The following is a 10,086-nucleotide window of genomic DNA, read 5'->3' on the forward strand; positions in this document are numbered from 1 at the left end:
CGGGTCTTCGTGCGATTCCTCCGAGACTCGCGGAGATTCCTCCGAGTCTGCGCTTCCTCCCGGGCGCCCTCATGCTGGCGCCGCCCGTCACCCTGCAGGCCTCAGGGTCCCGGAATCACGGCGCCCGCACCGAGCTTGCGCCGTAGCCCTCGTTACTGCTGCGGAGCGCAAGGCCTCGCCCCCCATTCATGGCCACGCCCCCTCTGTTCACCGGCCCCGCCTTACGCCCAACTGGCCCCACCCCCTTGGTGCCTCCGTTTCCCTGCTGTTCCCTGACCCCTCCCTTACAGTGCAGTCCCCGCCCCTAAGGTTAAGCCCCGCCCACGTCTACCTTTTCCCCGCCGCTCTATCCCAGGCCCCATCCACCCTCCACCTCCGGCCCCGCCCTGCAGTCATTGGTCCCGCCCCTCCTTACCACACCTCCTCCCCCTGTTCAAGGGGCTCCTGAGGGGCTGAGAGTCTAGGTGTGCGACGCTTGGTCCAACACCTCTGCTTGCTTTCGCTCTCGGGTCCTGCGTGAAGCCGAGAGCCTGAATGGGGATCGTCCCGGCAGGGTAGCTCAGGTATGTGGCTCAGGTTTCCGTATCTCGGCAGAATCTCGGGGGCTTCCTGGATCTGATCACGTGAATGCGGGCTGCCCCTTTCTGTAGCGGCTCCCACTGGCGGGTCGGAACCTCGGGGCCTGCGGAAAGGGACAGATCCCTCTCACCTCCTAGCTCTGCTCTTTCCGCAATCTCAGCCTGCAGTCACACGTAGGGCCCTCACATCGCGGTGAGTGGCCTGTAATGCCCCGTCCGGAGGTCCCTCCCTTCTTGTGCCCACCAAGGTTTCCGGGGGAAGACTCCTACTCCTCGGCCCCGGGACCCCTGAGTGACCTACCTCATGGGAGAGTCTATCTCTTCCCAGGTTCCAGACCTCCAGACGCTGCTCTGCATCGCCCCACAGGCAGTGGTGCTGCCCTGTACTAACCTTGAGCAGCCCAGGGCCTTCTTCCATCCCATAGCGCTCAGCTCTGGGGGCGGGCTTCCCCAACAGATGTTCCTTATCACAGCATCGCCCCACATCTGGGGCCTGGAGTTCCCACAGAGGCGGGGGTGGGAGAGGGCAGGGCAGAACAGAGGGCCGTGTTCTCCAAATGCCTTCCCTTGGGAGGCCCTGTGAGGCTTGGGGAAACTGAGGCCCAGAAATGGCGCTGCTTGGCGACCAGCATGGCAGCAGTAGAGGCTACACATCAGCCACTCCCTCTGGGCAGCCAGCACCTGCCTGCCCCCAGAAAGATCTGACAAGACTCAAAGCATGTTCTCCCCAGGTTGCCTGAAGGAGGATCTTCCCTTGTCCTCTGGCTATGGGGCTACTCTTTAGAACACCCTAGTCAGCATCCTTGAGGTAAAGTGGTCCTCTTGCGGTCTCTAAATTCCCTTGGTCATGGGGAAGGGGGAGGAGCAGCTCCCAAGAGTAACCATAGCTAGTCCTGGGAGTTGGGGGTCTCCTGGACATCCAGGAGCCTCCCACACTGCCTTCTCGCAGCTTTATATCTGTGGCCGCTAAAGTCCTGAATGGAGGTGACGTGCGTCCTGCCCACTCTAGAGTCTCTCTAGCACCTTCCACTGAGTCCTTGCCCTTCTAGGCTCGTCTGCCCCCCAGGGACTAAGCCCCTCCAGACACTGGCTGGAGTGGGTCCCTATCGCCTCACTGGGCTACAGGAACCCTGATGGATGGGTGGGCACTGGGCACACCTCATGGAGGCAGGGCCAGGAGACCTAGAAAGCTCTGGTTCCAGGCCACAGAAGGGACCCACAGCCTTTACCCATCAGTCCACCCCCCATCAGTATTCCAACAATTCCAGGCCACATTACTGAAGTCATGCTCTGCTCCATTTAACCACATCACTCCCCTTACCATTGCGGGCGCCCCATCTTTAAAATAAAATCCAAGATCCACACCATGGCCTATGAGGCCCTGCTTGGTGGTCCAGCCTCTCTCCAACTCTCCCTTTTGCCCATTACACTCTGGCCAAGATGGCTTCTCTCTGTTCTTTGAACACACCCGTGTTTTTCTTCCTCTGGGCCTTTGCACAGGTCTTTCTCTCTGCTTGGAACTGGATTGTAAGCCCTATAAGAGTGGGGACTGTGTTTGGTTTTATTTGACTCTGTATCCCCAAGCATTTAACCTAGTAAATAATAGACACTCAATAAATGCCAGCTGTAATAGGTCTTAATAAATAATTCTTGAATCAACGTGCCTGATGATTTCTACTGATTTGTTCAATCTTTACCACAGCCCTGTGAGGTAGGAGCTCCCTCTTATAGAAAAAAAAACCCCAGGAACTCAGCTAAGATTTGAACCCCAGAAGGAGGGTTTTTTTCACCTCTCATTGAGTATAGGGCCGTGAGAGTGAGGTGGTACACCACGGGCCAGCTCCTAGATTCTAGATGCTTGTAGGCTTCCTCCAGCAGGAGGTATCGGGTCTGGGCTGGAAAGCTGGCAAGACTTGGGTCTGCAAAGGCCCTAAGAGAGCATTCCAGGTAGAAGGAACAGCAATGAGCAAGGTAGGGAGGCAGGAAGATGTAGATCTTGGGACCTCCCAACTCAGGGCTGGGCCAACCCAGGACACACAGCCAGCTGGGTCCCAGGGCGCCTTGGGCTGGGGGTCTCCAGAGGCAGGACCCCCACTGGCGGGTGTTGTGGCTGGGCGTCACTCTGCAGTCCCTCTCTCCAGGCTGTGGGCTGGGGCGCCCCCAGGGACGCTGGCTGGGCGCTCCCACGCCCCGTCGAGGCAGGACGTTCCCACGAGGGGGCGGCCCTGGAAAAGGCTGTGGGGCGGGCCCGGCGGGCGCCAGCGCTCTGGTCCCTCGGCAGCAGCGCATTCTCCGTTACTCGCCTGGCAGACCCGGGTCGCGCTGCAGCTGCCGCGAGCCGCGAGGTGAGTGAGTGGGTGGGCGAGCCCCAGCTGGGGAGGGTGGGGATGCGGCTTGGACTCCGGCTTTCATCACCCGGTCGGTGCTCTTGTGGTTCCCCCATAGAAGAGGGTCGGGAGTCTTCTGGCAGCTGAGAGTTGAGGACTCCTGGGGAATTATCCTCTGTCTGCATATGGGGCACCATCTCTTTCCCCGAATGTAGATTACCCCTTCCCTCTCCCCGTATGTGGCGCGCCCCCACCTACTTATCACTGATGGGGAGCCCTTCCTTTCCAGATGTGGGGGCCCCCTCCCACTTACCACGTATGGTATACCCCCTCCCTCTCTCTACTTATGGGGTGTCCCTCTCTCTCCCCAGATATGAGGAGCCCTTTCTCTTTCCAAAAGTGGGATACCCCCTTCCTGTCCCCACATGTGTGCTCCTCTTCCTCCCTCTCACCCAGTTTGGTCCTTGTCCTCTTCTAAAGCCACCTCCATGGGATGCCAGACCCTGGGACTTCCCTGGGGGGGAGGGGGGTTGGGCTTGGGCTCCGTCTGTCCCCCTCCCCCACCAGTTCTAGCAGAGCAGGCTCTCCGTGCACGTAGGCAGCCAATTAGGGGGGAAGGGGTGGGGGCCAGACCATCTGTGCAGAGATCTTGGCAGATGGCCCTGTAGGGAAGAGAGGTAGCCCCAGGACCAGCTCCCTCCCTACCTGGCCTCCCACCCAGTTTCGTCTAGGGGCAAACAACTGAAGGAGGTTTCCCAACCTGGCCAGGCTGAGCTGGGGCTGGAACCAGAACCCAGGCTTCCAGCCCCAAACTGTTCAGATCCTGCCTTAAGAGTCAGGCCTCCTCCCACTTCTCAGATGGGAATTGAGGTTCCAGGAGAGGGTTCCAACTGTCTCCGATCCCCATCTACCCCCAAAGGGATATCAGGCAAAATTAGAAGGGTCATGGGCATGCAGGTGACCTTGAAATCCTGCCCTCTTCCCACAACTCCTGAGAAAGGGTTTCTCTGTCTGGGCCCTGAGGAGTAGGGCAGAGGGCACTGTGGGGGCAGGACTCATCCACCCCACCCCCAGATGTTCTTCAGAGCTGCCTGGAGCTTGGTGCTGAGGAGAGGAGGACTCGGATCGCGAGGGATCCACAGCCCAGGAGACACCGGTGAGAACTGGACATCTGCCTCCCTTGCCTAGCTCTGAGGCTAGGGGCAGGAGTCCTCTGCCGGCTGCCCCTGTCCTTTCATGGTGCCCTGGGCCTAGCCCAGAGCCATTGCCCGCAATCCTGCTCCTTGGTCCTGGGCCACGTTCTTCCAAGAAATGGAGCTCACAGGGTGAGCAGACAGCAGCTCCGTCCATTCCAAGCTTGCTCAGGGCCCAAACCCCAAACCTCAGGCTCCTGAGGGCTTTGTGTCCTGAGGTGGAGGGTGCTGACAGAAACTTGGACCTCCTTTCCAGACCCTGGTGTCAGTGCTAGTTAGAAGAAAGAGGCCTAAAGCAGGAGAGACTTCAGCCGGATAGCAGAAGGGCCGTCCTGACCCTCGGGGGAATAATAACAGATAACGTTTATTGAGCCCTGACTGTGCACCCCAAGCTACAATAAACATTTTATACAGATTAACACATTTAGACTTCACAACAACCATGTGAGGTGGATGTTGTGCTGTTATCTCCATTTCTCAGATGAACAAACTGAGGCCCGAAGACCTAGATATTAAAAGAGCCAGGACTCCTCGCTCAAAGCAGTTCCAATGCTATCCTGGTAAGGTGGTACCAATGCCCTCCTTGTGGGCATCTCTGGTGACAATAAACAGAAGAAGCTTTGTTGAGACCCTCCTAGTGCCCAGCCTTGTTCTGGACACCCACACGGAGCCCTCCAGGGCTTGGCCATCAGGGAAAGCTTCCAGGAATGGGAGCCGGTAGTGAAACCAACCTCGATTGATCAGTGTCATCTACAGAGCAGCTACTGTGTGCTAAGCCTTTGGAGTGTATTATCTTGGAGCTCCCACAACAGTGTGAGGTAGGTTCTCCTATCAGCCCCGCTTCCCAGGTGAGGACCTTGAAGCACAGGGAGGTAAAGGGGCTGTTGAACTGGGGCTCAAACCCAGCTGACTCCAAAGCCGTACCGTTGACCACTCACCAAAGGCCGATGGACAGCGCTTTGTAGCGTGCAGAGCAGTTTCACATCGGACTCTCGGGCTCCTCTCACTGAGCCTGCGCCCGCCCATTGCCTCTGCCTGACATGCCCTCGTCAGCTCAGATCTCCCTGGAGAGCAGGGGAGTTGAAGCCAGAGGGGCTGAACTGCAGCCCTGGCCCAGCTCCTTATTACTCTGTGGATTTCAGCAAGTCACCTAGCTGCTCAGTTTCTTCATCTGTGAAGTGGAGATGCCAGTGTTGCCTGGCTCAGAGTGCTGCGGAGTACATAAGTCAACTCATCTGAAGGCCTTAGAATGGCTCCTGGCACACAGGAAGTGCTCAATAAATGCAGCCCTCTTTATTAATATTATGGGTAGTGCTGGGATGTCCCAGGGGCAGCCTGAACTCAGCTCTTCCCTTGTGCCCACAGCCCATAGCAAGGGGAAGATGCCCCCCTACACCAACTACCACGCCCAGCGCTCCTACCCCATGCCAGACGAGCCCTTCTGCACAGAGCTCAATGCGGAGCAGCGGGCCCTGAAGGAGAAGGAGAAGGGCAGCTGGACCGAGCTGAGCCACGCCGAGAAGGTGGCCTGTAGGTCTAGGGTGGGGCTGGCGGGGGAGAGTGGGCTGGGGGTGACTTTGAAAAGAAGCGTCTGCCAGGGAGCAGTGGGCAGGAAGACCCCCCCAAGACAGCCAGAACACCCCCAAATACTGAATGCACATCTGAGGGGGGAAGCACATTCCTTGTTCATGCATCTTTTATTCACTCAACTCTTTGTGCACAGCCTCATGCTGGGCGATCCTGGGGACATAAAAGTGAATCACCTGGATGGTTCTTGCCCTCAGGGTGCTCCCAGTCCAGTGGGGGAACCAACACAAGCCCAGATAACTGTAATATAGGATATGTGGCGAGGGTGAAGTGTGTTCAAGGGGCTGTGAGGACCCAAAGGAGAGAGAGATGAAATCCTGGTGGGCCTTCCAGAGGAGGGCACGTTCTAGTTGACCTTGAATGGTGAGGCTGAGGGTGCTGCCAGGTGGTGGGAACAGCATGGGTAAGGGTATGGGAGCGGAAGAGCATGGAGGGTCCTAGGCATCAGTGAGTGCTGTAGGGGAAGGAGCAGAGAGAGGCGGTGAGGTGGCCAGGAAAGAAGGGGGCCTGACCCTGGGGAGCAGGAGGGATGTGTGACTCCAAGTCCTGCCCACCAGAAGTGCCCCAGGCTCACTCCGATATTTGGAGCCTTGTCACTAGCTCCTGGCCATGCTTTGCGTAGAGTAGATGCTCCGTAAGAATTTGCTGACTGCACAGCATCTGCTGCAGGGAGGGGGAGGCTGAACTCCCTAAGGCCAAGAGTTGGCCCAGGGTCCTTGGAATGGATGCACCTGCCGCCCCTACTTCCCCGCCCCCACCTGCCTCCAGTGTACCGGCTCCAGTTCCACGAGACCTTCGCGGAGATGAATCGCCGCTCCAATGAGTGGAAGACAGTGATGGGCTGTGTCTTCTTCTTCTGTGGATTCACAGCTCTGCTGATTTGGTGGCAGCGGGTCTATGGTGAGTGGCAATGCCTCACCCGGCTGCAGCCCTGGGCCATGCCTTTGTGGCCACAGCCACTAGCCAAGCTCTTATAAGGGAACTATGTTGGCACTCCTCTGAAGATTTTTGAAAAGTCCCCCAGGGAGGTGCAGGGAGACGGGCAGAGCACAGCTGCTAGGTTGGAATGTAGGGCCTTTACCTCTCTGGGCCTCCATTCCCTCATCTGTAAAATGGGAATGATAGTGCCTACATCTTAGGGTTCTTGTGAGGATTTCATGAGGGAGCTGCAGGCCAGTGCCTGGCACATAGTCATGAATGGTGGTGTTACTGATTGCTGTTATTAACCGTGAGCTTTTCAGTATATTGTTTCAGCTGGTCTGACAAAGAGTCCCCAACATACAAGAGCTTAAACAAGATGGAAGTTTTATTCCTCCCTCACAAAAAAGGCCAGGGAAAGTAGGGGGACTCCACAATGTCCGGCTCCTTCTGTCTTGTTGCTCTGCTGTCTTTAACATGCAGCTTCCTTCTTGACATACAAAATGGCTGCTCCAGCTCCAGCCATAAAGCCTACATTCCAGTCAAGAAGAGGAAAAGGGAGGACGCATTCGTCGCTAAGGTCCAAAAATTTCATGCACCTGCTTCTGCTCACATCCTATTGGCTAAAAATGATCACCTGACTATAGCTACAAGGGAAGCTGGGCAATGTAGTCTTTAGCTAGGTGGTCACATACCCAGCTGACCATTTATTACCACAGAAGAGTGATTCTCAAAGTGTGGTCCCTGGACCAACAGCTTCACTTGGCTCCTAGTTAGAAATGCAAATTCTCAGCCCTCCTCTGAGTCTACTGTCAGTCACTCGAAGCGTGGGGCCCAGCAGTGTGTGTTTTAACAGACCTCCAGGTGATTCTGATGCCCACTCAGGTCTGAGAAGCACTGCTCTGGAAGAAGGGAGAGGAGACCAGGAAGAACTGGCAGTCTCTGCCTTAATTGACTTCACCTGATCTTGTTTCTTCTTCTGCAAAACTGTGATGGGAATTCCTACCTTGCGTGAGGATGAGACGAGAGCCTTTGGGAAAACTCTAGGCTAGCCTAATGTGTGGTACTAACAGGTGCCCATAAAGACATTTTCTCTCTTGCCCACCTGCTGGGATAGAAAGTACCAGGAAGGAGGTCAGGCTGAGTGAGCCTCAGGGGCAGAGGGACCAGGAAGTAGGATGTGAGTGGTGTTGGGGACTCCGGCCCCCAGGCCTTCCCTGATCCACAGTCAAGGCTCCTAAAATGCCTCCGTGAGTGCTTCAGCCTCTGGGTTGAGTATTCTCTGCCCAGATTTGTAAAGCGAACACCCCTACCCCACCTCCTACACCCAACCCCTCAGCAAGCGAAAGAAACGCTCTCATCCTGGCCCCTCCTCGATAAGTGGGAGCGCACTCAGTGATTATGGTAGCGCTCATGGATTAGGGGCTTGACATCTGTCCCACACTGTGCCAGCTGCTTTGTAAGTACTAACTCATTCAAACCCACAACCCTGGTGGATGGGACCTGTTTTTGACAGGTAAGGAAACTGAGGCTCAGAGAGATGAAGTGACTTGTTCAAGGTCACAAACCGATGGAGTGGTGGAGCTGGGATGTGGATTAGACAGACTTCAAACCAGTGCTCCTACTGCCAGTGGGCCCCAGAGTAGGTGAGGAAACGGAGGCTCAGAATGGGGAAGGGCCTTGGCCCAGTTCCCACAGCGGATCTAAGGCAGAGCTGGGATCAGAACCCTGAGGGCCCTGGAGTGACACTTCAGAAAGGAGTGTGGTAGGCAGGGCCGGACAGGGTGGCGGGAGCTCCTGAGCGCAGGGCACCCGAGCCCTGTGACTGGAGAGCCTGCTCCGTGGGAGGCGGCAGGCCTGGCAGGGTGCTGAGCCACCTGTCCCTGCCACATGCCTTCCTGGCAGTGTTCCCTAAGAAGCCCATCACCCTGACGGATGAGTGGAAGGCCCAGCAGCTGCAGCGCATCCTGGATATGAAGGGCAACCCTGTGCAAGGCCTGGCCTCCCAGTGGGACTATGAGAAGAAGCAGTGGAAGAAGTGACAGGCCTCCCAGGCTCCTCCTGCAGCCTCACCCCAGCCCGGAGCTGTGGAGGCCCCTCCCCTCTCCTGAACCCCAATAAAGCTGACCTGTTGTCTCCTGCCTTTCATCTCCGCCTCAGTCTTTACCTCCCGTAAAGCCTACAGGACACCTAAAATTAGGCGGTACAGCAGGTGAGGGGCAAGAATAAGCCACTTTCCGGGGGCTCAGAGCCCAGGTTGTCAGGGAGGGCTTCCTGGAGGAGGAGTGGCTGGGGATGGGTCTTAAAGGATAGGGGGGATTAGGAAAGGCAGGAAGGAGAAGGGAAGGCATTTCAGGCGGAGGGAATGGCTTGAAGAAAGGCAAGGACACTTCTTTATTCAGTCAATTAACAAATATTCATTGAGCACCTACTGTGTGCCAGGTACTAATCCAGGCCCTGGGGATGCAGTGGTGAACAGGACAGACCAAGTCTCTGGCCTCATGGAGGAGACACCTCCCTCGCTGCGGGAGACAGAAAAATGAATCAGTAAGTGTATTATCCAGCATGTTGCATGGTAATAAGTACTATGATGAAAGAAAACAAAGCAGGATAAAGGAACAGAATTCAAGGGGGTTTGGGGGGGGGTTGGGGAAGGCCTCTTGGAGGAGGTGGCATTTGAGAAGAGGTCTGAATGAAACGAGGGAACAAGCCTTGTATCAAAGAACAGCAAGTGCAAAGACCCTGAGGTGGGATTCTGGTTTGCATGTGCGGGAACATCAAGCAGGCCACAGTGACTCCATTCGACTGGAGCGACTGGAGTAGAGTGGCTTGGAGAGAAGAAGGAAAGTGGCTGTGGTGTAGAGGGTTGGTCTTGGGGTGGAAAGCAGATTATACAGGCCTCATGGGATTTTATTCTGAGCATGATGAGAAGTTGCGTCAGTTTGGGTCTCCGAGAAGCTAACGCCAAGAAGGAATTAAAGATGTGAACTGATTTGTGGGGAGTAAAGCCTGTGAAGGCTAAAGGAGAGCATGGGCAGGAGCAGGTGGTGAGAACCTTCTGGCGGTGACACAGGCCTGGCCCCTGTGGGAGGAGAGAAGGGAGGAAGCAGGACTGGATAGGAAGAGCCCTGGGCTTCAGCACGCTTTATGGTCTGCATCCAGCCAGGAGACAGAAACCATAGGGTGACGTAAACGGGCTGTTTAACGTAAAGAATTATTAACCTTGGGGCTGGCCCTGTGGCCGAGTGGTTAAGTTCGTGCGCTCCGCTGCAGGCAGCCCAGTGTTTCGTTGGTTCGAATCCTGGACGCGGACATGGCACTGCTCATCAAACCACGCTGAGGCAGCATCCCACATGCCACAACTAGAAGGACCCACAATGAAGAATATACAACTACGTACCGGGGGGCTTTGGGGAGAAAAAGGAAAAAAATAAAATCTTTAAAAAAAAAAAAGAATTATTAACCTTACACAGGAGAGTAACT

At 56.0% G+C, this 10,086-nt stretch overlaps 1 protein-coding gene across 1 annotated transcript; it reads left to right on the plus strand.

Annotated features, from left to right (window-relative positions):
* Positions 1-2,832: 2,832 nt before the first annotated feature.
* LOC124248301 (cytochrome c oxidase subunit 4 isoform 2, mitochondrial) lies at positions 2,833-9,148 on the plus strand. Its single transcript, XM_046678171.1, has 6 exons — positions 2,833-2,923; positions 3,980-4,061; positions 5,464-5,628; positions 6,454-6,585; positions 8,509-8,815; positions 9,046-9,148. Exons 2-5 carry the CDS (start codon positions 3,980-3,982, stop codon positions 8,643-8,645), a joined length of 516 nt encoding a protein of 171 aa, XP_046534127.1. The 5' UTR covers positions 2,833-2,923; the 3' UTR covers positions 8,646-8,815; positions 9,046-9,148.
* Positions 9,149-10,086: the final 938 nt, after the last annotated feature.

The sequence above is a fragment of the Equus quagga genome, chromosome 12 (assembly GCF_021613505.1).
Source record: "Equus quagga isolate Etosha38 chromosome 12, UCLA_HA_Equagga_1.0, whole genome shotgun sequence".
NCBI lineage: Eukaryota > Metazoa > Chordata > Mammalia > Perissodactyla > Equidae > Equus > Equus quagga.

Excerpts from the sequence above, each read along its gene's own strand:
- LOC124248301 (XM_046678171.1), top strand. The coding sequence starts at position 3,980 with ATGTTCTTCAGAGCTGCCTGGAGCTTGGTGCTGAGGAGAGGAGGACTC. Across the intron at positions 5,629-6,453 it reads CCACGCCGAGAAGGTGGCCT|TGTACCGGCTCCAGTTCCAC; the intron begins GTAGGTCTAGGG and ends ACCTGCCTCCAG. Across the intron at positions 6,586-8,508 it reads TTGGTGGCAGCGGGTCTATG|TGTTCCCTAAGAAGCCCATC; the intron begins GTGAGTGGCAAT and ends CCTTCCTGGCAG.